Source organism: Halichoerus grypus, chromosome 11 (genome assembly GCF_964656455.1).
Source record: "Halichoerus grypus chromosome 11, mHalGry1.hap1.1, whole genome shotgun sequence".
In the NCBI taxonomy this organism is placed as follows: domain Eukaryota; kingdom Metazoa; phylum Chordata; class Mammalia; order Carnivora; family Phocidae; genus Halichoerus; species Halichoerus grypus.
This window is the reverse complement of record NC_135722.1, coordinates 93,477,267-93,505,169: the sequence shown is the minus strand read 5'-3', so window position 1 is coordinate 93,505,169 and position 27,903 is coordinate 93,477,267. Positions and strand designations below refer to the sequence as shown.

At 41.9% G+C, this 27,903-nt stretch overlaps 1 protein-coding gene across 1 annotated transcript; it reads left to right on the top strand.

The window, feature by feature from the left end:
- The first annotated feature begins 123 nt into the window (after positions 1-123).
- On the top strand, positions 124-27,903 carry CRTAM (cytotoxic and regulatory T cell molecule). Its single transcript, XM_036089520.2, has 10 exons — positions 124-455; positions 6,578-6,724; positions 9,522-9,674; positions 11,772-11,915; positions 13,049-13,210; positions 17,751-17,831; positions 20,229-20,312; positions 22,088-22,234; positions 23,831-23,917; positions 25,680-27,903. The coding sequence occupies exons 1-10, from the start codon at positions 410-412 to the stop codon at positions 25,808-25,810; spliced, it is 1,182 nt and encodes a 393-aa protein (XP_035945413.1). The 5' UTR covers positions 124-409; the 3' UTR covers positions 25,811-27,903.

Below are 27,903 nucleotides of genomic sequence, written 5' to 3'. Positions count from 1 at the left end.
GTTATCATGGTCTAATACTCTAGAAAAGTGACAACCAGTTTACATCACCACACAGGGAAATTTTAATCTCTCTCCCGCCCCTCCTGCCCCCAAAACCCCTCCTCCCCCCAAAAGCCTCACAACCTAGTTGATTTACCAGTACTACCCACGTGTGGCAGAATGATTTGTGCCACCAACACATCACTCACACCTCTCCACCATCGAGATGACACATGCGGTCCCCTAAATGTTCCACCTGGAGGTATTTTGGGGGCAGCGAGCCAAGAGGGGGCTTCCAGAGCCAAGGGAGGCGTTGAGACACATGAGGTCACGGAGCTGCTACCTCTCCCCCTTCAAAAGAAACCACTCTGCTCCCTTCATTTCAGAATCTAGAGGAAGTTGACAAAGTGTGGCAACAGCCCGGCACAATATGTGGTGGAGACTTTGCAGCTTGCTGGCCTGGTTCCCCTTACAAGGTAAGGACTTTGAGCTCATTTCTGATGATACTCACTTGACCTGGTATTTTACCAAATCTACCTATCAGTCAACTGCATTCAGAGCGGACCTACGGCAAGAAGACAACCCAGGTAAGTATGTGATTACTTTCCAAGCTACACCACCATCACACATGCAGGGATGTTACTGCTTTATTTAATCTCTTGTTCAATTGCTAGTAAGTATAGGAAGGGCCACCGTAGCCTGTGCTCTGTGGCGTATATGTTATGGCAAAATGCAACAAGCGCAGTAGGCTCTGTCTCTTAAGTGCATACCAGGGAGAAGAGCATCAGTGTGGGAATTTAAAAGCTTCCTTGCTGTATAAGCCTTAGCCAGATAATTTAAGTTCTCTAAAAACTCAATGTCTGCATCTTGAAATGAAGAGATGATTAATAACGTTCGACGGCCAAACTCCCTGGATTTTTAAAGGGATCAAATTTCAAAATGTGAAAGCACTTTGAAGATGGCCAAGTGCTCTACAACTCTTCATTAGTTCAGAGATAATAATGAGCCCCATGGAAAATTCCTGCTTACTTTTTTCAGTCAGTTATACTTTACATTGTATTATAATTTTCAAATTTGATCTTTGATGCTTACTGAATTCTAATGGAGCATGATGAAAATTTAAGACACTGTTACCTTTTTAACACAGGTCAAATTATTCCTGATCAAAAGAGGGGCAGGGTGTAGGTGTCTCTAGATCTCTGATTGCAACTTGTACCGAAGTCTTAAAAAAGAAGCCATGCCCAAATGTATTGCTTGCTTGTTGTGTGTGTTTCCAAATATTGAACTGAATTATAGTTATGTTTCAAGTAATGCACCCATCCTTCTAAATCTGCGTTCACCAGAGAACTGTATCTGAATGACACTATTTTAAAAAACTAGATTTCCTATTTTATGTAGTATTTCAATTTCCTATTTTATACAATTAAATTAAGTGCTTTCTTTTTTCATCCCTATACTCTGAGGCACTTAATATGAATTCAATATTTGGTAATAAGTAATATTAGTTTCTTCAATAAGTGGCTTAAAGAAACAGCTCATACATTCAGGAAAAGTACATTTAGACAGCTAAAATTAGAATGTTTTCAATTATTCCAAAGTTTAAAGCCCTTAACTGACTTTCACTTTTTGAGCCAAGTTGGCATCCTATTACACTGTTTATTACTGAATATATAGATGTCCACGTTTTTAGTCATTAATTCAACTAATACTTAAAATCTTTTTTTAAAAGATTTTATTTATTTGAGAGAGAGACAGAGAGCATGAGAAAAAAAAGTACAAGCAGGAGGGGAAGGGAGAGGGAGAAGCATACCCCCTGCTCAGCAGGGAGCCTGACATGGGACTCGATCCCAGGACCCTGAGATCATGACCTGAGTCAAAGGCAGACACCCAGCCAACTGAGCCACCCAGGCACCCAATACTTAAAATCTTATTTTGAAAAAAATTAAATTAAATTAAATCTTACTTTGTGTTAGGTCCTGGGACTGTAAAATGAATGAATGGCAAACAACTTCTCTATGAGAAGTTTGCAATCTCCATGCAGAGAGATACTTGTAACCAGATATAAAGCACTGTGCTAAGTGCTATAATCGAAGTCCATTCAAAACGTTGAGGGATCTGGAGGAGAAGGCAGGTCATTGTGGGGAAGGAGGAAGCTAAAGACTGGTTAGGCAGGTTTGACAAAAGTGGTATAATTTGAGTTGAGTCTTGGAGGAGATAAGAAAGGTATCCAGGCTGGTGGTGCCTGGCTGGCTCAGTCAGTTAAGTATCTGACTCTTGATTTCAGCTCAGGTCATGATCTCAGGGTCATGAGATGGAGCCCTGCATTGAGCCCTGCATCGAGCCCTGCATCAAGCCCTGCTTCGGGCTCCTCGCTGGGCATGGAGCCTGCCGAAGATTCTCTTGCTCTCCTTCTCCCTCTGCCCCCTCCCCCACTCTAAAAAAAAAAAAAAGTATCCAGGTCAATAGAACAGCATGAACAAAGGCAAAGTGTCTTCTTGAGCCTGGACCCGGCCGTGGCTGGTGACCACATTAGATACAAGCAAACAGTGGAACGGAGCAGGTGGTCTATCTGTGCGAGGTGGGGTGGAGCCTAGGGGGACACACTAGAAATGATGAGCTCCAATGGAAAATGACAAGTTTGGGGTCCCTGCAGAATAGACTCGTTCTGTTCTGGAGTTTTTAAATTTATTGCATGCAATCATGGGCTACTAAGGTAAGGGGAAAAAAAGAACATTTTACTCTTTCTTCAGTCTACCATGCTAACCTCTAGTAGAGGGGAGATCAGACACCGCAACTCCCAAAATCTTGGGGAAAACCAGAAGGAATCTTAAGAACTGCACAGGTTTCATCTGTGTGTGCTTTGGTAGGTGGTTGTGACTGCTCCTTGGCCTTTTGCTTGAGGGTCAGTCACATGTGCTTTGGGGTGAAGCCACTGTACTGATAAGATCATTAGTTCATAAAGTTGGGGGTGGAGATGATGAAGGGCACAGGTTCTATTTCCATATATAAACCAGTCACAATCTATAACCCCAGAGTCCACCAGCAGCCTCATAACACATGGCTTTGCATGGATGGATGAATCTGGTCAGAAGTCAATAATCCACTCAGTAAACATGACCTGCCAGCAGTAAGGGGGGACCTCCCAGGAGAAACTCCCTAGCTATTCACTGCCACACTTTGCACGCTTAGTATCTCTGGAGCCACGTAGGGCTATCAAACAGACTGGAACTCTGAAGCCCAGCTGGGGAGCCCAGGAAGTAGGCACACAGCACTCAGGATCTACATGAGAAAGGCTAAGGGTGCATAAGGATATCTGTGTTTTTAGAGCCTACAGCGGAGGAAGTGGTGAGCAAAGAAGGTAACCCACACCCCTCCTTCTGACAAAGAAGGTGAAAGTTTGACTCCAAACTTAGACGAAAAAATATATATATATGAAAGATGAGTTCCAGTTTAGTTTGCAACGGCAATGAGAGAATCCTGGGGAACTTGCCCTTAGAAGACGTACCATCAAAATGCAGGTACGGGGATCTTCCTCTCCTAACCTTTAGCAGAGCTGGACACACCGAACAATATTTGGAAGCACTCACAGCTGAAGCACTGTGTGTCTGTGGCTTCTCTCTGGGGCTGTTCTTCCTTTCTACAATGATCTCCTGTCTCTAAATCAAACATGAGGTCTACATGATAACACTGAAAGAGAAATCAGCCTGTAAAGCTGAAGGCAAGGCTTGGAGCAGAGAAGAGGAAACAGCAATTATTATATGCCTCAAACACAGCCCTTTCCATGTGAAACCCAGGCATTTATAGTTGTGGTCAGTAGACTGATATTAAATTCTCAACAAGAGCAAACACTAATCTTAGGAGATATTCTTTAGCATGTGCTAAAAAACCACCCTGTATTTCATTACAATTTTTTAAACATTGTAAGAATCAAATAACAACTTAATTCAAAAACACACATCCCAAGAAAAAGACATCTTTAAAATGGAAGACAATTTATTCATAAACAGGCTGCAGATAAATCTCACCACTCCCATTTCCCCAAACGCAGGCTTCCTGTCTAGACAATCGCTTTGCCAAAGGTAAGAACATGGGCAAAACTTTTTAGTATCAACTTCTGGCCTGAAGGATGAAATTAGGGCATGTTTCTTTAACAGTGGTCTTTATTCTATCATGGATTCAACATAGTAACTTCCCTCCTGTCTCTCAGTATTCTTATTAACAACAGGAGACCAAAGATATCTGTCCATCACCTGCTTTATGCTGCCATCATGAAAGCTGGTATTAAACCATTATTTTCAAGCTCACACTGTGATACTTTCTATAAGGAATGAATTTTAGAGAAATATAAAATAGTCACTGCCGTCTAGAAACTTCAATCTGTGGGAAGCAGGATAACGCACAGGAACTAGAAAGTAAAGCAAGAATCAAGATGGGAATGGTTATGGAAGCAATGGAAGGTAGACAGTTCTAGATTTAATTTCTTGGCTCAGAAGCCCCTTAACCTTAGAAGAAATTCCACTGTCATTTCAAAGCATCTCTACTAATATTATCTTTATTACTCGGTTATGGATTGATTTTATAGACGAAAATATTTCCAAATGACCCAACCTAAGCAGAATTCTGGGCTTATGCTTCAATGCTTTTATGAAAACACAGTATCTTTTTATGGGCTCTTCATTGTTCATTACAGTATTGGCTGATGATATGGGTATTTTTCCATTAGAACGCAGGCAAAGTTTTTTCCCATGAAAGTCAATACGAATACAATACAACAATTCTGGGTTATTATTGCCAGAGGCTAGATTGAAATTAATGACCTAAAAATGGAACAAACTAAAAAGTCTACACCAATTAATTCCCAGGGCTCTCCAAAGCACTTTTCCTAATACTTGAAATTTATCACAAGGAAATAAACTCCTTGTCTCTTTCTCTCTTTTTTTTTTAAGGTTTAAGATGATGCAGTAAAACTCATTACATTTGCAATTCATAATTTATAACCCCACAACATTCTTCTGTTTATGGAAATGTTTTGTACTTTCATTGATAAGACTTGTCTAGTCCTCAGAAAAAAAAGATTTTTTTTAATTTAAAACTTGAAGAAATAACATGGCAATAAATGTGCCAAATCAGCAGTAAAGCCAATTATTTTATTTTTTATCAATTTCCTTTTTGGGAGATTGCATTTGCAGCTGCTTACAACCGATTGTTTATCATTCTCTGGGGGTTGTGATTTGGGGAAATTAGACTCTCATGTTTGCCTGGAGAAAGTGTTTCTGTAGACAATTGAATTGGAAGAGATCTTAGAACATTCTTCCTCTGGCATAGAAGCTCTTTTGCTGGTGGGGCTTACCTATTCCCTGTGAACACCACTTGGAATCCTAGACACATAGCTTATTTTTTTTTTTTTTAAGATTTTATTTATTTATTTGACAGAGAGAGAGAGAGATCACAAGTAGGCAGACAGGCAGGCAGAGGGAGAGGGAGAAGCAGGCTCCCTGATGAGCAGAGACCGATGTGGGGCTCGATCCCGGGACACTGGGATCATGACCTGAGCCGAAGGCAGACGCTTAACCGACTGAGCCACCCAGGCGCCCCTAGACACATAGCTTATACTTAAAGCCACAAGTCACTTGTTTCACAAATTGAGACCAGAAAGGCTGACTCTTCTGGGGTCTCATTATTTAAACAATCTGACCTAGTTATATGACCATGGGCTCTGAAGCCCACAGACATGGGTACAGTTCCCAGCCCCAGGACCTGTGTGACCTTCAGCCTCTATTCCTTCATCTAGAAAGCCAGCAAAATAATTCTTTCTTCATAGGGTTAGTTCAAAAAGTTAAATTAAATATAGGTTAACGTGGGCTGGCAGAGTTCCTGGCATATGAGAGAGCAAGTGCCCAATAGATACTGTTCAAGATTTTCCTTCTTTCCTATCAAAATCCCACCCCTTCATTCAGACCTCCTTCAGGAGACATCTTACTGCTCCTACGTACGGTGCTTGCTCCTTTGTATTGATTTGGGTTTTGTTTCTTATTTTTTTTTATTTATTTTATTTTTTTTTAAAGATTTTATTTATTTATTTGAGAGAGAGAGAATGAGAGAGAGCAAGTACATGAGAGGAGGGAGGGTCAGAGGGAGAAGCAGACTCCCTGCCGAGCAGGGAGCCCGATGCGGGACTCGATCCCGGGACTCCAGGATCATGACCTGAGCCGAAGGCAGTCGCTTAACCAACTGAGCCACCCAGGCGCCCTTGGGTTTTGTTTCTTAAGAACTATGTAATGAGGAGCACCTGAGTGGCTCAGTCGGTTAAGCATCTGACCCTTGATTTTGGCTCAGGTCATGATCTCAGGGTCGTGAGATCGAGCCTCACGTTGGGCTCCATGCAGAGCATGGAGCCTGCTTAAGATTCTATCTCCCTCTCCCTCTGCTTCTGCCCCTCTGCCGCTGTGTGCTCTCTCTCTCTCTCACAAAAAAAAAAGTATGTAATGAATGACTGAATAAATGAATGAGGTTGTGTTGAGAATAAGTCCCTGCCTTGGCTTGGGAGTGTGTCTTGGCCCATGCCAGCCTGACTGTCCCCAATTCTCTTCCTCTGCAGAAGCCTTTCTGACTAACCACACAGAAACAGTCACCGTGGAGGAAGGCCAGACACTCACCCTAAAGTGTGTCGTTTCTCAGGGGAAGACCACCTCCCTGCAGTGGCTGGCCCCATCAGGGTTCACCATTTTTTTGAATGAGCATCCTGGTAAGTGAAATAAAAAAAAAAAAATCACCACCAGACCTCAACCTGCAGGATTTTCCAGACAGACAAGTTGGTGGGATAGAAACCAACATGAGTCACCCAAACGGTGGGCTTGGCCCACCTTCTATTACATGGGGATCACACCCAGAGGCCTATTACTTTACACAAGGCTGCTTTTTCTGACAGGAAGTCTGAAATGGAAACCCCACCAGAATGGTTGGTAAAGGGGGCTCAATTACAAAGCACCTTTCCACGCCCACACCTCACCCCCACGTCACTGTTTTACTCTCAGCACCCATGAAACTGCCAATAGCACCGATGACAGGCCGCAGACGGACTTGAGGCCCTTTGTCCTCCTGCAGCTAACGCCATCACCCCACATCTGGAGCCGGCTGCTTCGTTTTCACTCTGAGCAGTTCATAGTCACCTCAAAAAGCTCCCTTCTAGAGATCTCCTTTTCTCCTGTTGGTCTCAACACAAAAGCAAGATTGCTGAGCAGCTGAGCAACGGACAGGGCCCACTACTTTGGAAGGGAGGGCAGTCATTCCTATTTTCACAAACACACATTGCGTCCCAGATGCCCCACATGGAAAGGCACTCTTCCCCCCCACCCCCTTCATTCCCCGCCAGTTGTATTGAGATATAATAAACACATAACACCTTATTAGTATGAGGTGTACAATGATCTAATATTATGTATTTACTGCCAAATAACCAGCACAGGAAGCCTAGTTAACATCCATCACCTCACACACTCACAATGGTTTGGTTTGGTTTTTTTCTTAAGGAAAGGATTCTTTTTTTTTTTTTAAGATTTTATTTATTTATTTGAGAGAGAGAGAATGAGAGAGAGACCACGAGACAGGGGAGGGTCAGAGGAAGTCCCTGCTGAGCAGGGAGCCTGATGTGGGACTCGATCCCAGGACTCCAGGATCATGACCTGAGTGGAAGGCCGACACCTAACTGACTGAGCCACTCAGGCGCCTAAGGAAAGGGATTCTTAAAAGTCTATTTAGTTCATCTCTTTGGGCAGGATTTTACTAATCCCTCCCCTTCATAATGAGACCATTGTATATCTCCATTTAATATTCGGAACTGCCAAATACTTGGAAGAGTCTCCAAAACAGTCTGGTAAAAGCAGAGCCTCTAAAAAACTTGATATGCTATGAAACATTTTTTAAAAATTTATTTATTTTAGAGAGGGAGAGAGAGCACATGAGTAGGAGGAGCAGAGAGAGAGGCTGGGAATCTCAAGCAGACTCTGCACTGAGCATGGAGCCCAGCATGGGGCTTGATCCCAGGATCCTGAGACCACGACCTGAGTAGAAAGCAAGAGCCAGAAGCTTAACCAACTGAGCCACCCAGGCGCCCCTATGCTATGAAACATTATCGAATATCGCTATGTTCAATGTAAACTAACCGTATATTTCAAGCTAAATAAACCATTAATAGTAGAACCAATAAAGTAAGCAGATGTTAACTGTTAAAAGTTCTCAGAGAAAAACTGTGAGTAGAGATCATTCCTGTTAAATAATGCTTTCTCTTGTTTTGGTTTGGTTTTTAGTAAACTGGGAGAAGATGGGCACTCTCAAATTTCTACAGCAGAGTACCTTAATTGAACTTGGTGGTGCTCAACCAAGGGCTGAGGGTCAAGGGTCATTCTTGCCTTCCAGGGGACATATGGCAATGTCTGGAGAGAGTTTGGGTTGTTATAACTGGAGAAGGGCAGGGGGCATCTAGCATCTGATGAGTACCAAGGCCAGGATTGACCTGGCTCTAAAGTCAATACTGTTGAGGTTGAGATGCCTGAATTCTAGCTCAGGTACCATCAGTGTCCCAGGACACACAGCCATTATTTCAGAGGACAAACAACCTTTCTTGGTCAGCCATTCAAGGTTTAACTATTTTAGGTTTGTTTATGTTACAAATCCAGAGAGAGAGGGAGACAAAACCACTCATTTCAAGAAACTCTGATTTGCTAAGGGACCTATGACCTAAGATAGAAATCCCAGGTCAATATAGAATCAAAAAACAAAACAACAACAACAACAACAAAAAAAAAAACCCAAACATTTGCTATAGAACTATAATAATATAGTTATTATAATACATATATAAAATATATATAAAATATAATAATATAATAAACTTCTAAAAAATTATATATATTATATATATATAAAATACATATAAAAAATATAATAATAATAAACTTCTAAAAATTTAAAAATAAAAGGAGCACCTGGCTGGCTCAGTCGGTAGAGCATGCAACTCTTGATCTCAGGGTTATGAGTTCAAGCTCCACACTGTGTGTAGAGATTAACTTAAAAATGAAATCTTTAAAAATAAAAACACCCAAATGGAGTAATGGAGAGCCATGCATTTATCTTCCATTCTTCACATCCATTGTGACAGGACAACCTCAAATCAATCAGATTTCAAAGAGGTAAATCTACTGGGGCATTTTTCATAATGTAAAAAAATGAAAAAAAAAATTAATCATCCTGCAACCCGAACCCTTCACCAGCATAGTGTTAATTTCCTACGTGCACAAGAAAAGCAAACGGTTTATTTCACAGATCCCAGTATCAAAGTATTTCATTTCCTAAATGAATGTTGAGCTATTGAGACGCATCCAGCTGGGAACACTAGAATTTGGAAGGCAGCTCAATCGAAGATGTGACATTTGTTCCGTCAAAGTGTGAAATTCAAAAGCCATTCCTGCGAATAATCAATCCACTGAGAGACTGTATTCATCTGATCGCTTTCTTCCTAACAGCTCTTTTTCCCTCTTGTCCAGCTTTAAAAAATTCCAAATACCAGCTGCTTCATCACTCCACCAATCAGCTCTCCATCAGCGTGCTTAATGTCACCCAGCAAGATGAAGGCGTGTACAAGTGTTTACATTACAGCAACTCGGTGAGAACAAAGGAAGTAAAAGTGATCGTGCTAGGTAGGTGACTGACAGCCAGCAAACCCAGCACGGGAGCAACAGACTTAGGAACAGGACAGATCATTCTGAAACTTCACATTTTAGCTAGAAATATTGCCCGAGCAAAGCATTTTCTCGGGCACCTCTACCATCTTTTGTTGACGGGAAAACAGAAAGGAACATTTTGACTGGTGAGCCCTAGATGAAAATGTGACTTTGTGAAATTTGTCTTTGGCATCAGTGAAGTTTCCTGTCTAAGGAACTAAGAGAAAGGAGAATTAATACTTGATAAGCTGCTACTATGAGCCAGGCTCTGTGCTAAGCTCCAAGGAATCAAAGAGGAATCAGGCATGATCCCCACCCACAAGGAGTTGGCCCCCTAGTCTAAGCAGCTAAACATGTATGTAAATAAAGTAGAACCTAACAACAGCATATCCCAAGGTAGAATGAATTCAGATGTAACTGCACCAGACAATTGGCTCACATCCTCTGCCAAAACCAGGTCCTCTCCTCCGGTGGGAGGTGGGGTTGGGAGGTGTGGATAGGAAGTGATAGCCTCCTGGGACTCACTCAGTTCTGTGGGTGGTCCACTGTATTCAGTGTAAGCCTTGCTGTCTTTACTTTTCTGCTTTTTGTGACAGAACCGATCAATTATAAACATCACTTTTTATTGATCTCTAATTCAGATCAATTATACACATCACGATTTATTGACCTCTAAGTGTCATGATTCCACATATCACAAATGAATGTCTTAGGCTTCTTCTGTTGAATTAAAATAGCATGGTGCCTGCCATAAAGTAAAGGCACGGGGACAAAGTACCTGGGAAGGAATGGCTCCCTAGGGGTGTTGAGGACCGATGAGACTCAGCCCACCTTACTGGTCACGGCTCAGAGCACTCTGGCTCACGCTGCTTGTGTGCCCTTGTAGGCTCTTCTCACACTCCCCGCACACGTCTGTCACTACACTTAACGCATGATCTTTTAACTAACAGCTTAGCGGCTGAGTCTATCACCAGACTGTTAGCCCCTCAAAGGGCTTTATCTTTTCCATATTTCCACTGCCAGCATCTAACACATCCCATGCATACTTGGAGCTGACTTTGCAATGTCTCAATGGCAGATAAATGAGCAAATCAACGCGAAAGTGTGCTGAACCAAAGTGTGAAGTAGAATGGGAAAGAGGAAGAAGTTAGCCTACTTAAAAAGTACACTTGACCCTTGAACCACACAGGTTTGAATTGTATAGGTCCACTTATATGCAAATTTTTAAAATAAATGCAGTCTGGTACTATATTTTCTCTTCCTTATGATTTTCTTAATAACATTTTCTTTTCTCTAGCTGACTTTATTGTAAGAATCCAGTGTAGAATACATATCACATATAAAATAGGTGTTAATCAACTGTTCGTGTTATCAGTAAGGTTTTCCATCAACAGTAGGCTGTTGGTTAAGTTTGGGGGGAGCCAAAAGTCATACATGGATTTTCAACTGTGTGGTGGTCAGGGGAGGTTTCAGCGCCCCTAATCCCCACATTGTTCAAGGGTCAACTCTATTTCCAGGACAGGAGTAGGAAAAAAAGGACAAATGGGCCCTTGGTAAGAGAAATGCATCTTTGATATTAGGAGGGGACAGAACTAACTCACTTTGAGTCATACACTCATGCAAGTCTAGAACTGAAACAGCCAACTCATAAAACAATTCCTTCGTGTCACAGACAAGGAAATTCATCCACCAAAACATGGAGGGACATACAATGGTGCTTTCAATAACTGGTGACAGATGGAACTAGACTTCAGGTCTGTACTCTTCACCTAGTGCTCTACCAATCAAATACAGTCAGATAGCAAGTGTAAAAACTGTTGTTGTACCGTTGGGAATTTCCAGGGACTAATCATACACTGAGTAACAAGCAATGTGGACTACAGCCAAGGTAGCTTTACAAGTATATAAAAGCCCTGTAACCGTATTCTGGGAAAGATCAAGTTAAAAAAAAAAAAAAAAATGCCCCTTATTTAGACCATACACTACAATGATCCCTATAGATTATCAGACTCCGTGCTTTACTGGGATATGTAGACCTGCTCACTGAGCAAAGAAAAATCAATTCTCTTCCAGCAACACCTTCCATGCCAACTCTGGAAGCTTCAGTTATCAGAATGCAAAATGGAAAAGCACACATTACACTTAAATGCTCCACCGTGAGAAGTAAGCCCCCTCCGCAGATAACCTGGATTTTGGACAATGGCATGGAGCTCTCTGGTAAGTAGGAACATGGTTCTCTTTCCTCCTTTGTTTTCCTTCCTACTTAAACTTCCAAGGAATTTTTAAATCCTCTGGCACCCTCTGGTGGTATCAGGCGCCGGCAAATAACATTCAATAATTTGTCAGTTTTTTCCAGACAAATTAACTTTATAACCTATTGATACTGTGCCTTCATCTTGAAAACTTATCACAAATAATATGATTACATGTTTATACTTAAAGTACAAACCTAAAATGGGATATTATGGTTTCTTAAAATTCAACATAATTTCATATATAGGTACGATATAGCTATTCCCTCAGCATGAACTTTTTAGCAGCCATAAATTTGAAAATACATTTAACATAATGCTTGTATATTGGAACAGGTAAGCTCCTCCTTATAAAGTACACTGCGATGTCATACCCTCAATAAAAATATTATGGTACCGAGCGCCTGGGTGGCTCAGTCCGTTAGGCGTCTGCCTTCGGCTTGGGTCGTGATCCCAGGGTCCTGGGATTGAGTCCTACGTCAGGCTCCCTGCTCAGTGGGGAGTCTGCTTCTCCCTCTCCCTCTGCCTGCCACTCTGCCTACTTGTGTTCTCTCTCTGTCAAATAAATAAATAAAATCTTAAAAAAAAATATTATGGTACCAAAGAATTTAACTTTGATTAGATTAAAGCAGGGTTCAACTGACTGAAGCAAGATAACTAATGGTCGTGCTTGAGAACTGTTTATAGTTTGTTTACATTGTAATGTATGTTCCATTGGATTTTACATAATCAGAGAGAGATCCAGTCCAATGCCAATTCTACATCATTATAAGACCTCTCCTTTCATTTGCCTTATTCATTCACCCTGAGTAAGGTCTTGGGTTTTTATGTTTGACTACATCAGGCTGTCCTTGTTAACCATGATAAGCTTTGGATTTTTTTCCAGTAGTGAAGGTTTACAGAAACCTAACCACTGTTATTCAGCTACTTCCCCCTGTGATTGGGCCAGGCATGTACAAGGCAGCTGACCAAATCTAGAATGACTTAGAAGTCTAACAGTTTTGCCAAGATGTCAAGACCATCGGTCCCTGAGAACCAAACCCACCCAAGGGTATTAAGTAGCCACAAGCTCATGCACCTCTTTAATCCGCTCCGTAGGTGAAACCCACCATGAATTTGAAACTGATGGGAAGAAATGTAACAGCAGCAGCATCCTCAGAGTCCACACACTGGGCAAAAGCTCAACAGTGGACTGCGTCATCCGACACAAAGGCCTACAAGGAAGAAAACTGGTAGCACCCTTCCGATCTGAAGACTTGGGTAAGAAGAACTAATGATTGTCTTTTTCATTTAATTTACATTAATATTACACTGTCAAACAAAATTAAATGGAATGGGAAGAGTCCTTCAGAGCGAGATCACTGTCCACAAAGCTCTCCTTAACAGCAAATTCCTTTAATGATTGAAATTTCTCCAGCTGAGCATCATATTGCACCTGTTCCAACATTCAGACCCCAGTTGTGCAGAAAGCCTGGCAGGGTGCCATATGCAAATAGCATCATGCTTGCTTTTTGATAATGCCAGCCGGCATAACTTGGCCAGTTTATTGCAGTCATGTTTTCAGAAAGGTCATCTGAAGCATACTTTATCTTTGTAGTTGACCCAAAAGGAGATAATAGCACCTGAAATAAATCTAAACTTGTCAATATTATTTTATGTTAACATAAAACACTCAGTCAAATCAAGCCATGATTCCTCTTTAGATTTATTTGGTTATAACTGTTTTGCAGGTTCTAGTTTAACCATGTTAATATTCTGGGCAGAACAAATACTAGTAAATAAAATGCCAAATAGTAAATGTGAAGAGGCGTTGCCTCCATTTTCAGAATGTGTTCTCCGATTCCTTCATCAAAAGCAAAAAATAATAATTTTTAAACTCTAGAAAACTTTCTTTTTTAGAGAGAGAGAGAGAGTAACCATGAGTTGAGAGGGAGAGAGAATCTCAAGCAGGCTTTATGCCCAGCACAGAGCCCAAAGCAGGACTTGATCCCATGACCCTCAGATCATGACCTGAGTCGAAATCAAGAGTCGGATGCTTAACCGAATGAGCCACCCAGGTGCCCCTAGAAAACTTTTTGAGCCAACATGTATCTAATAAGAAGTACCATGAATCACACATCTATAATTAATAAGACTCTGACCTTCGTTATTTTATAAGGTACTTCTCAGTGTACAAGGAATTCCTCAAGTGCAAGGATTCACCCACACTAGCGAAGGAGGGGGCTGCTGGATGAGGATACATTTGTCGAGAAAGCTGTTCATGAAATAACTGCTAAATGCAAGGCAGTGTTTAAGGAGAACACCATCAGGGGAAAGCGCTCTGCAGCCCTGTGGGGGCTGCTGCTAACGGCACCCCCTCCCTCCCTACCACACGCTTTCCACCAGTCACTTTCTCAACAAACCAAAACTAGCAAGTCTTGAGGAAGCCGCATCTAGAAGACTGGGGCCCCACAGATTGGGCTGGCTACTGTAACCTGACACATAGTCCTGCCTCTCCATGACTCATCCCCTCCAGCCTCTACAGTCAGCGGAGCATAGCACATGGCGGGGGGGGGGGGGGGTGTTCCTGAAAGATACTCAGGTTTTTTTTTTGAAGATTATTTATTTGAGAGAGAGAGCGAGAGAGAGAGTGCACGGGGCAAAGCGTAAAGGGAGAGAGAGAATCTCAAGCAGATTCCCCACTGAGTGTGGAGTCCAATGCAGGGCTCGATCTCACAACCCTGAGATCATACCCTGAGCCAAAACCAAGAGTTGGACGCTCAACCGACTGAGCCACCCGGGCGCCCCAGACATTCAGATTCTTAAACAAAAGAACCAATGATATTGAAAAAATGCATATTTTTACTCTTTAGCTATTGTTCAGGCCATCTACAAAAATTACTCCGGAGGGGAAATCACAGTTTCTTCTCCATTATGGCCATAGTTCTATAGGACTCAAAATGATAGCCATAAGACTTAATAATAATAGGATAAGACTTAACTTTTATTTCTGATCTAACTATCGATTATTATTTAGCACTCACTGCCAGATCTCCATTAAGTATTCAAAGAGCAACTCCAATATCAGCTGTTGGTGGCTTCCATATGTTTAATGGCTTTTTTTCCCTTCGGCAAGTGACTACGTTGACATACAGATATTACACATGGGTTTTTTTTTTCTTTTTATTAACACATAATGTATTATTTGTTTCAGAGGTACAGGTCTGTGATTCATCAGTCTTACACAATTCACAGCGCTCACCATAGCACATACTCTCCCCAATGTCCATCACCCAGCCACCCCATCCCTCCCAACCCCCCTCCACTCCAGCAACCCTCAGTTTGTTTCCTGAGATTAAGAGTCTCTTATGGTTTGTTTCCCTCTCTAGTTTTGTCTTGTTTCATTTTTCCCTCCCTTCCCCTATGATCCTCTGCCTTGTTTCTCAAATTCCACATATCAGTGAGATCATATGATAATTGTCTTCTCTGATTGACTTATTTCCCTTAGCATAATACCCTCTAGTTCCATCCATGCCGTTGTAAATGGCAAGATTTCATTTTTTGATGGCTGCATAATATTCCATTGTATATATATACCACATCTTCTTTATCCATTCATCTGCTAATGGACATCTAGGCTCTTTCCATAGTTTGGCTCTTGTTGACATTGCTGCTATAAACATTGGGGTGCATGTGCCCCTTCTGATCACTACATTTGTATCTTTGGGGTAAATACCCAGTAGTGCAATTGCTGGGTCGTAGGGTAGCTCTATTTTCAACTTTTTGAGGAATCTCCATACTGTTTTCCAGAGTGACTGCACCAGCATTACACAGGTTTTTTTCATCCAATAAGTTTAAAAAGTTTGATTAACTGAGGATGCTTTAAAACACATTTACAAGTAAGGATTCTGACCCCTTTCATTCCCACACTCTGCATGGAAGGACCTGGGAAAATAAAGATCAGACAAGCACCATATCTGGGGATGTGAGTAGTGTCTTCCTTTGAAAAATCCACACTTAGATGCTTGTGGAAGTGTGATGCTTGGAGGAGGAGAACAGAGCAGGAATAGATCAGACCCTCTTCAAAATGATTTACTTCATTTATTTAGTATTCCAAATGAAGAATCTTGATTTCCTATTACTTAACTGGAGGTGGGATTAAAAAACAAAACAAAACAAAACAAAAAACTTGAGCAACAGTTCTCAAACTTATGGATTTTGAGACCCCTCTATACTTCTACAAATAACTGAGGACCCCAAAGAATTTTTACTTAATGAATTGTATCTGTCAATATTTACATATTAGAAATTAAAACTGAAAAATGTTTAAATACTTATTTATTTAAAAAATAATTAACCACTACATAGAAACAGAAATGGTATATTTGTGTGGAAAAATAACTGTACTTTGCAACACCAAAATGTTAGTGAGAAAAATGGCACTGGTTTTCATTCTGAAATCTCTTTGGTATCTGGTTTAATAGAAAACAATTAGGTTCGGGGCCCCTGAGTGGCACGGTCAGTTGAGCGTCTGACGCTTGGTTTTGGTTCAGGTCGTGATCGCAGGGTCTTGAGGTTGAGCCCCGCGTTGGGCTCTGTGCTCAGTGCAGATTCTGCTTGAGATTCTCTTTCCTTTCTTTGATTAAATAAAAAGCTCAGGGCTCCTGGCTGGCTCAGTTGGTTAAGTGTCTGCCTTCGGCTCACGTCATGATCTCAGGGTCCTGGAATCGAACCCCGCATTGGGCTCCCTGCTCAGCGGGAGCCTGCTTCTCCCTCTCCCACTCCCCCTGCTTGTGTTCCCTCTCTCGCTGTGTCTCTCTCTGTCAAATAAATAAATAAAATCTTTAAAAAAAATAAAAAGCTGAGAAGCACTCACAGATTCCATAAAGACATTACCTACCTGTCACATATCAGTATCAATATTTATAAAATTTCAGACACCTTTTCTATACACTCCCTGGTTGCAGGCCTGTTCATTGGTCAAATCTATGCTAAGCTGAATGTCTGGAAACATCCCCAAACATTATTTTGTTTGTTTTGTTTTGTTTTTTTATAGAGAGAAGGGAGGAGGGGCAGAGGGAGAGAGCAAATCTTAAGCAGGCTCCACGCCCAGCATGGAGTCCAATGCAGGGCTTGATCTCACGACCCTGAGATCATGACCTGAGCCAAAATCAAGAGTTGGACACTTAACCAACTGAGCCACCCAGGCACCCCAAACATCGTTTTACATTATACAATATTACATTTGTAAGCATTGTGCTTAATAAATAGCAAAGCACTGTGCTAAGCATGTTGTATGAATAAAATTAATTCTTGCAAAAAAAAACTCCAAGGGCAAATGCCATTAGTAGTTCCATTTTACAGGTAAGGAAAAACTGAGCATTCAAGAGACTGGACATCTTGCTCAAACTCACTGGGCAGCAAGCAAGTTAACAGCATCAGAATTCAACCTGTGACGGACTCCAAGGCCACCTAACAAATAAATAAGGACGGAGATAGGTGACTGGGCAGACAGACAGAAGGATTAACAGGTAGATGGAGGGAGAGAGAGACAGCAAATAGCCTTTGCATACTATTGCGAAACACAGCACTCCGGACGCAGCCTGCTGTCCTTCTCAGCCAGGCAGCCTAGCAGATGGGCTAGCAGCAGGAGAGAGATTCAAAAACCAGAGCAAAAGCTGTAGAACACGGAGTGCTTAGGTTTCCGCAGAACCTCACAAGCAGGTAGCAGCTAAGTACATTCTCCAACCTATTGTCCCGAGCACCATGTGGGTGAGACTGCTCTCTGTAGTTGCAGATTTCTGTTTTTCCCCTTTCCTAGTTACGGATGGAGAGACGGCTTCAGACGCCCTGGAGAAAAGCTCCCTGTCCTCTCAAGACCCTCAGCAGCCCACTAGTACTGGTAAGTGTCAACCCATTAAGATTTAAAAAAAAAAAAATCATGCCTCCTTGGAAAGGGCCATTTTTCCAATTCTCATTTCTAAGATTTTTTTTTTTAATTTTAATCTTTTTTTTTTTTTTTAAGTGAGGGAGAGAGAGAGGGGGGAGTGGAGGACAGAAGGAGAGGTAGAGAGAGAGAATCTCAAGCAGGCTCTTCACCCACCATGGAGGCTGATGCAGGGCTCCATCCCAGGACCGTGAGATCATGACCTGAGCTGAAATCAAGAGTTGGATGCTTAACTGACTGAACCACTGAAATTTTAACTTTTAATAAGACAATGCAGGATGCCCTGCACTGGCTCTAGCTTAGTGCTGTCCTGGAGGAGCTCCATACCAGCAGTGTTCCCTTAGTGGGACGGGCTTCGGGGTAACTAATACCTTGTAAGTTCAGTGCTATTTTGCTTGATACACACACGTGCACACGCGACTGTGACATTTGAATTTCCTCTGCAGTAAAGGGCAAGGTTGAATTCATTTATGGAGAGACTCGTTTCTTTGTTTTCTCACCCGGAACAGATCAAACACAAAATAAAGACTTGGTTTCAGCAAAGGGCAAAGAAGCAGGATCTGGAGATGTGGGGATTTTTACCATTGAATAACAAAATCACCTTTGAAAGCACATCAGTTACTTGGCTGTCAAGAACTCAGATAGTTTTTCATGACAGGATTGAACTCTAAATGCGGAATTACAAAGCCTGGATTATAATTCCAGTTTTTCAGACAGTGAACCCACTGGATGATTAGCTCTGGGCAATGCTCATGTATTTATCTTTGTATTTTACCTGGCATAGTATCTGACACTAGTAGGTACTCAGAAAATGCAGTATAGGGGCGCCTGGGTGGCTCAGTTGGTTAAGCAACTGCCTTCAGCTCGGGTCATGATCCCGGAGTGCCGGGATCGAGTCCCGGGATCGAGTCCCGCATCAGGCTCCCTGCTCAGCAGGGAGTCTGCTTCTCCCTCTGACCCTCCTCCACTCTTGTGCTCTCTCTCTCTCTCAAATAAATAAAAAATAAAATCTTAAAAAAAAAAGAAAATGCAGTATAAATGAATAAATACACGTATGAATACTTTCATTTGTTATGGTGTTTCGAGCAAGAGAGCCTCATCCAAAAAGGGCATAAACTCCTATAAGTCCTCTTTTTTTGTTTCAAATAGTGTGTCTACAGGAATTTCCTTGAGTAGAATAAGAGCTTTCATACCATTATCATGTTCATAGCTCTGCGTATCAGATCACGTTCTTAAAATTTTTTTTTTATCTGGAATAACACTTAAAAGTAAATGTTTGGGGCTTTTAAACACCGATAAAAACAATATGTACCATCCAGTTTTTTGAAGGGCAATGGAAATTGAAAATGATCTGAAGGGGCACAGCCGTATCACTTGCTTTAATAATCCATTATTTTTAAGCGTGTTTAGAATCTACTTGTCTTTAAATTGGCTTACAGCGCCACTAAACAACCCAATTTTCTGCTCTGCTTTTTCACAGATAAGATTTAATACGGTTTCTAAATTTCCTTTCAGTTTTCAATTTCTACGATTTTATTACTGTTAATAATACCCATTTCCAGCAGAACGGGTGGTTTCATTCCCCCGCGGGATCCACACAGTGGCGCTGTGTAATGGGCTAAAAAGCAAGAGACGGGGGGGGGGGGGGGGGGGGGGGAGACAGGAATAGGGAGGATGAGCAACGGAATCAGAAAACGCGATCTTTCATTTTTACGGCTTCTCACACCTAGCAAAAGCATCACAGTATATGCCCGTTCTAAGGGGGAGAGGCAAGCAGAGGTTTGAATGACAAGGGAGCCTATTTTTCAACATAAAAATCATTGCTTCTCAGGCTGTTAGGTTTTCTTTCCACAAGGCTTGGGATGCCAATCTTCCATGCCCTGGTGTTATCTTGCACCATTCTGAAGACCTTCTAATAGGCCTGATTCAGGAAGCAAGTATAAAATAGTGGTGTACACTTTGCATTCTGAATTTCAGCATTGGCTCTGTCACGTATTAGGTCCGTGACTTCAGACAACGTACCTAGCTTCTAGAAGCCTCTATTCAGAGCTGCAGTGAGAAACCTACCGAATGCTCTGTTTGGGGCTGAGCCCAGAGCTGGTGTTCCATAAACATCTACCTTTTAAAAATAAGGCGAAATGAGCCTGGTGAAATGAGCCATTTGCAACTACTTCCGGAAGAAGTCAGTGGTTCAAAAATGGTCTTTTTTTTTTTTTTTTTTTTTTTTTTTAAGGAGGACAACGTAGTTTGGTTTCCAAAGCTGCTTTACTGCTTTGGGATAGCTGTGTGTATATACACACTATTCATATACAGTCATATGTATATATCATGTCTTAATTTCTCTCAACTTAGTTGCAGTAATGGAAGATTCTAGTACAACCAAGAGTGACAAGGAAGAGAAAGAACAAACCACTCAAGACCCTGACTTGGCCACTGGTAAGCATCCCCCTCAGCATTTAGAATAAACACTTGACATTTTAACCTCTTAATCAATAAATCCAATGGTCTTTTTCAGTCCCCATTTTTCTTGACCTTTCTATTGGTTAATCACTCCCTTGTTCCTTGACTTAGTTGTCTCCCTGGCTTCCTTGAAATACTCTGCCTGGTTCTGTGACTTTTTGCCAACCACTCTTTCTCTGTGTCCATCAGAGAACTTCCCTTCTTCCTCTGGATTCTTATATGTGGATACATTTCTGACTTTACTTCTCCATCCTTGATTCTTCCCTTAATTCTTGAAGAGTTTACCCATTCCCAGGGTTGTTCCTATTGCCACTAGGCAGAAGATTTCCATACTTACACTTCCAGAACATGCCCCTGAGAATTAATTGCTGTTTCATTCCATCTCCTATATCCCTGTTGCTGGATTTTCTGCCATCTCCTTGAACTCAACATCACTAAAAACCAAACAGCACCTTTTCCCACAAAATCACCTCATCCAAATGATCACACAGGCCCCAAATTTTGGCGTCATCCTTCATTCCTGTGTATGTGTGTACACACAAACACATAGAAAATCAGTCCATCTCCAAAGACTTTTGAGTCTCCTCTTCCAGAATTTTGTCGACTATCACTGCAATCCCTGGTCCAGACCCTCATCATCTCTTGCACAAGTCCTGTGACTTCAGTTTCTCCTCTTGTGGTCCATTTTTAGGACTATGATTAAAACACCCCTTTGCATTCTTCACACCTGTGTTCAGAAAACATCTGTGGCTCCCCACATCTACCACGCGGAGCAGGAGCCTCAAAGCCTCCAACAAGGGCCCTCCATCCCCTGCCTCTGCAGTCCTCTCGAAAGTCCCAGGAAGAACACACATTTTTCTCTGACATCATCATCCCATTTTGACTGCCCTTCCCTCAACAACCTGAACTGCCCCTGAAGAAAGGAAAGGCCTCATCTTCCCTCTCCTTACCCTTCTTTCAAGGCCAAGGTCTTCACTGAGAACTTCCTGACTAACTCAGGGACCACTCCTGCCTCTGAATCCCTGAGCACATTATGGTGTTAACACATATGGATCTAGAATTTCGCATCGATTTCTGACTTCTGTTGATTCATGTATTTATTTCCATAGAGAGAGAACTACCCCTTAAAGCACAGGGACCATGTCTTATGCAGCTCCAACCACAATGTTCTACACAAAGCTGGTGCTCCTTAACTGCTTGTTGGTTGAGAGGGGGCCAGGACATCTGGGCAAAACTAGAGCCCATAGAATCAGAATGTGAGGTTTAGAAAGATCTTAAAGACCTCACCTAGTTTATGTCCAATGGCCTTCACGTAGGACCACATTTAACCTAGCCAACATTCGTGGATTTCATTTTATTTGCATAATTTTTCACACTCCTTAACAACCTCTTGCTGCTTAACTACACCTTGCTAAAAAATCAGTCCTTACAGCTCATTTAAGTCCCCTGACTATAATTTAAGTCAATATTCTTGCATGTTTTCTCTACAAATGAAACCTCACAGCTTCGGTATCTATGTAACTTCAGAGCATTTTTCAAATCACCTCACAGAATTGCTTTGTTTGTGTGCCTGTTGGCTTGTTTTCAGAGAATAAATAATATGAATCTCTTTCCCTTTAGGGTAAAGCTCTCTGTCTTTTTATCCGAGTTGCCTATCAGTCGAACTACATTTTGAAAGCATTGTGCAAATTCCTCAGTGACAAAAACAAACCAACCTTGAACTGTCTAAATTCATTTCATTTTCCGTACAGAAGCCAGCCTTCAGTATGTGGGGGTGATAAGGAGGAAAAATGGCATTCTACTGCTCACCCTTGTGTCCTTCCTCATCTTCATACTCTTCATCATCGTCCAGCTCTTCATAATGAAGCTTCGGAAAGCGCACGTGGTATGGAAAAGAGGTGAGAGGCAGAGGACCTGATGGGGCGCTCCAAGGCGCCACACCACGGGGCTAGGACAAAGGAAATTCTGCCAACTAGAGCCTTTCTGTTAGATGCTGCACAGTCTGTTGGATAAGTGTTGTCATTCAAATAAGCAATTGTTGGTTTTGCAGTAAATACAGAACGTGAATCTCCAGGGGCTATAATCAAAGAGTGCGGAACCAAGAGAAATTAGAGTAGCTCTGGGAATTGACATTAAATTATAAAAGCTTCTAGTCACAAAAGGATCCCGAGTGGAAAACTCATTCATTCATTCAGAAAGCATTCATTGAGCACCTCTTGTATGCCAGACACTGTTTCAGGCATGGGGGATACCTCTGTCAACAAGAGAGACCAGGTCCCCACTCTCAAGGAGTTCATATTCTAGGGACAGCCAATCAAAGGTTGAATATAGACTGTTTGGGTTCTGTTCTTACTTTGAAAGAATGTATTCAGCTTCGCTCACCCATAATATGTGAGTAATGTTTCCTAAGCATTCTGATTAAAAAGTTATCATTGGAAACTATATATATATGTATATATACCATATATACATATATAATTTATCTACCATGGAAGGTACCTATTAAAATGCATAGATTCGACACATATCAGGGCTGGAAGGGACCTTAGAAGTTATCCAGAATAACAATCTACTCAATTCATTCCATCTGTGTGTACTAGGATAAATCTCCTCCTTAATTCTGAGTGATTATTTAGACCTATGCTGCCCAATACAGTGGCCACAATATGGCTATTGAGCACTTGAAATGTGGCTAGTCACTTTTGAGAGGTGCTGGAAGGATAAAATAGACACCCAACTTTGAAAGCTCAATACACACACACACACACACACACACACACACACACACACAAATATAATATGTCTGATAATAATATATTGGATCTACTAGGTAAATAATTATTAAATTAATTGCACCTGCTTCTCTTTGTTTTTTGAGCATGGCACCTAGAAAACTTAGAATTACGCATGTGGTTCGCATTCTAGTGGTGCTGGACATCATTGATTAAGCCACATATGACTCCAACACCTCCAGTAGCTGAGAACTCATTATGTCCCAAAGCAAAATACTTCCCCTTTGAATGGTTCTCACCCTATTGAAAATACAACTTCTTCTAGTTTGATGTCAATCTCTCTATATATTCAGCTGGACTAACTTTCATCATAAACAGACCTAGAGACAGGGTCTGGCTTTTCAGCTGTACCTGTGCAATAGGCAAATGCCACAGTATTGTTTCAAAATCTCCCATTAATGCTTCACCCCCATAGTTCTTTAAGGGCTACTGGAATTGTCCCATCTCAAAGAACAATACTTGATTCTAATCCATGGTCATTTGATTTCCGCAACTCTTATGCTGCCTAGCGCAGTGCCTGTAGGAATCAGAGCAAAAAACAAAAACACTTCTCAGAATGAATGAGGACATGAGGTATGGGAGGGCGAGTGGTAAGTCCACTATTGTGTAGACAGAGGGATCATCTTATTCGAATGTACATTTGTACGTATAGGTGATGTCTGGGGCACTCGAAATTAATAACATAGTTTTCTTTTCTTGCAGAAAACGACATCTCAGAACACACTCTAGAAAGTTACAAATTGAGGTCAAATAATGAAGAAACATCATCCCAAGAGAAAAAGGGCCAAAGTAAGTCAATTACATGACCTCAAATTTGAAAAATGAGGTTAATTTGTTGCCTTTAAGGAGGAGGGTAAAAATCAAAGTCTGATTTTTAGCACTAGAAAGTCAATCAACCTAAATCATCTTGTAGAACATAAGTAAATCTTCCAAAAATGAAAACTAGTGACCATTAAGTTCCTATGGCTGCAGATATGCCCCCATGGGAAGCCATCCCTGAGTTCTCGCTGTCACATGCAGGCACATCCTGGGACCATATGTCCCTCTTGTGCTCCGGGTATCTTACATACATCTTAACAATCCAGCACTTTCCACACCCCATACCATCTGCTCATTTCTGATGTGTTGCTTTAGCTACCACAGTCCTCCTTCAGGTGGTGAGTAGCTGGGTTTATCTATGTTGTGTCCTCAGATTCTAACACAGGGCCTGATGCCAATGGAGTGTCTGATGCATTTGTGTTGAATAAATGAACACAAGGCTTAACTGATTCAAGCAGACATGTTTTGGGTCTTTTGATGACTCCATTGTAGCTTCTCAAGCAAAATATGTAAAGAAAGTAGAAGGAAGAGTTTCTAAAAGGAGATTGTGTGTGTGTGTGCGCACATACACTCATGTGTGTGTTCTTGACAAAAATCTAGTAGAGAGCATCTGCTACTACAGAAAAGCAAGAACCTTCTACCTTTCTTTCAACCATTTTGGTTCCTCCATTGCAAATTAACTCATTCCACCTGCTGAGAGTTGCAAGCTAGGCAGAAAAGCTTAGCTGCTAGTTTCTGTTGGTTTCATTGAGGTTTTTGTAGGAAGCTGGCCTTTCACAACACCTCTGCCTTTTTTTTTTTTTTTTTTGCTTTGACCTAGTAAGGTGTGAAGTGGAAAGAATCACTGTACTAGCTGGGACAGGAGAACAAGAGGGCAAACCGTGAGAACTGGGGGTGGGAGAGGGAAGTGTGTGCAAGGCGCAGAGAGTCTGTTGTATTGCCCATGTTTCTAGAATGTCAGTGTTCTTGTCCTCGACTGGCAAGTAGGAGAATTTTGTCAGTATGACGTGTTAGTTGGATTGTTTCCTATGCCAACTTTCTTAAGCAAGGGGAACCAGAACAGTGGGTGTAGAATGATAACTTTCAGCAAGAAAAGAAAAGCCCTCAGCTCAGCTGTTGAACAAGCAGAAAGCCTTTGCGTCTCAACTTTAAGAAAGTTGAAAAGGACTACCTTTGCTCCAGGCTCCCTTCCCAGAAAGGTCCATCCCTAGGGGCTGGCCATGGATTGTGAGAGGGGGTACTTCCAACTGAGCTCCAACCTGCACTTCCAGCCTCCTTCCCTGGGCTCCCTCCAACCCAGCATTTCAACTTCACTGTTTTTGCTCACTTAAAAGTCATCCTCTGGAGCTATCTCCAGCCTCTGCGTATAGAGTTACATGGGCTTTGAGTGATCTGCCCCAACCCTATGTTTTCCATAAGCCCTGTTACTTTCAGTAAGAAATTTGCTAAATACAATGTGGGTGGGTTTTTTTCAGGTTTTTTTTTATAGCAGAAACGTCTATATATTTTATTTCAGGTTTATTAGTATATTTACATAAAAAAAGACTTTTTAAAAAAAATCAGCCCATAACAATGCATTCAGACCATTTATGATACACATCAATTTCAGATTTGATTTTTTAAGCCATTAACATATGAACCTAAAAATACCATGTGCAATCAAAGTGTCTCAAATAAATGGGTGCAGTATTGTTCAAAATAAATGGTCATCTTTGACATATTTTTCTTTCAGCTTTCCACTCTAAGAGCTACGTGAACTACATCACACAGTTGTACTCAGAAGCAAAAACAAAGAGGAAGGAAAATGCACAAAATTCAAAATTAAAAGAAGAGCCCACTCATATACCAGAGAGCATTGTGTAGTGCTCTGTGCAGTAGAAAATATGATTTGGGGGGCAGCCGCATCATCACAGTGGGGCAGCCTATGGGAAGAAGCATAATAACTGTCACATGAAAAATAGACTTTGAGTGCAATGCAAGATGGTGTCCTCCCATGGCAATCTGCTCTGGATTCAGAGTCATGAAATGAGGACTGGACCATGGACACAAAAGCTTCATAGTTTAGATTTTTTTTTTTTTTATTATTTATGTATTTGACAGAGGGAGACACAGCGAGAGAGGAAACACAAGCAGGGGGAGCGGGAGAGAGAGAAGCAGGCTTCCCGCGGAGCAGGGAGCCCGATGCGGGGCTCGATCCCAGGGCGCTGGGATCATGACCTGAGCCGAAGGCAGACGCCCAACAACTGAGCCACCCAGGTGCCCCAAAAGCTTCATAGTTTAAAAAAGAAAAGAAAAGAAAATAACCTATTATGTCTGACACTACTTCAGAGCAGGAAGATTCTCCCAAGCCTTGGAGATCAGGGTTGATTTGGCCAGCAAACATCTTACCCTGAGGGGAAAAGGAGGTCCAGTTGTCCCAGGTCCAGGATCCAGTTGAGAATCACACGTTTAATTTTAGTCTCATTCAGTTTGGAACAGTTCCTTAATCTTTCCTGTACATTCATGACATTTGGGATAGTTTTGAAGATTGCAGCCTAGTGATTTTGTAAACTGTCCCACAGTTTGCCTTTGATTGTTTCTTCGTAATTAAATTCGGGTTACAAAACTCTGACGGGACTGTCACAGAAGTGATGTTTTGGTTATGTCACTGTGTTTTAGTTACCCCTTTCTTGATCACTTGATGAGGGTGCTGTCTGCCAGCTTTCCCCACTGCGAAGTTCCTCTTTCCTCCTTTGTGAGTTGATACTTTGTGCAAAGATGCTTTAAAAATAGGTAGATATCCTGTTCCTCGTCAAACTTCCAAGTCACTCATTTATTTATTTATGGACTCACGGTTTCCTGTTATTCAATGAGTTACAATCTGTTACTATCCTGTCTCACTCACTGGGTTATAATCTGTTACCATCAAACTAATCTCTTGCTAATTGGGTGATCAATTGTGGAAACAGGCTTCTGTGTCCTTCTTATCCTCAGCCTTTGAGCACTTTCTTCCTTTTTGGTATGAAATATTCCAGGCTCATCTTCAACTCTTGCTACCCCAGCCCTGTAATGAGCCATTTCTCCAAGGATCCCTGATTCCTTTTAGTGGAAAATGATATTTAGAAGCCAAAACCCAGGGGCTATGTGTGCACACTGCCTTTGGGATATCATTGTCCTCAAGTCATCTCAGTAGACAGAGCTAGGGAATATATGAAAAAGTGGGCATATAGTTGACCCTTGAACAACATATGTTTGAACTGCCGAGGTCCACTTATACACAGTTTTTAAGAGTTGACCACAAAAGCCACAGGGCATTTATTTACCACTGCCTGCCCCAGTCTCCAAATTGAAGGCAACTGGTGTTATGGTCACACCTGCTGCCCTGTGACTACCCCAGGAGACCCACAGAGGCCATCAGCAGCCCCCAGAAACCCTGGATCCCTCCCCTCCAAGTCCTCTATGGTCTGGGTTCCCTGCTGGTGCTAGGGTGGCTGCAGGCCTCGGGCGCCTCCCAGGCAGGGCCCGAACGCCTCCCCATGCAGCACCCTGGCCCCACTGCCATCAGGAGGCTGGCGGGCTCAGAAGTGGTCACAGCTGCCTATCCCCACGGGCAGTGGTGCACCTCCAGGCAGAGGGGGCAGCTGTCTTGCACTCCCAGGTTGCTATCACTGCCCACAGCCCACCAGGGAGCTGCTGCAGCTGACCCAAGGCCACCAGGCTGCAAAACAGCACCATCCAGAGGCCAGGTCTGTCACTGCCACCACCTCTGTCCTGGCCCAACCACCCTGCAGGTGGATTGTTTTTTCAATAAATATATGTACAATACTGTAAATGTATTTTCTCTTCCTTATGATTATCTTAATAACATTGTCTTTTCTCTAGCTTACTTTATTCTAAGAATACAGTGTATAATACATAGAACATACATAATATGTGTTGACTGACTGTTTTATATTTTCAGCAAGGCTTCCAGGCCA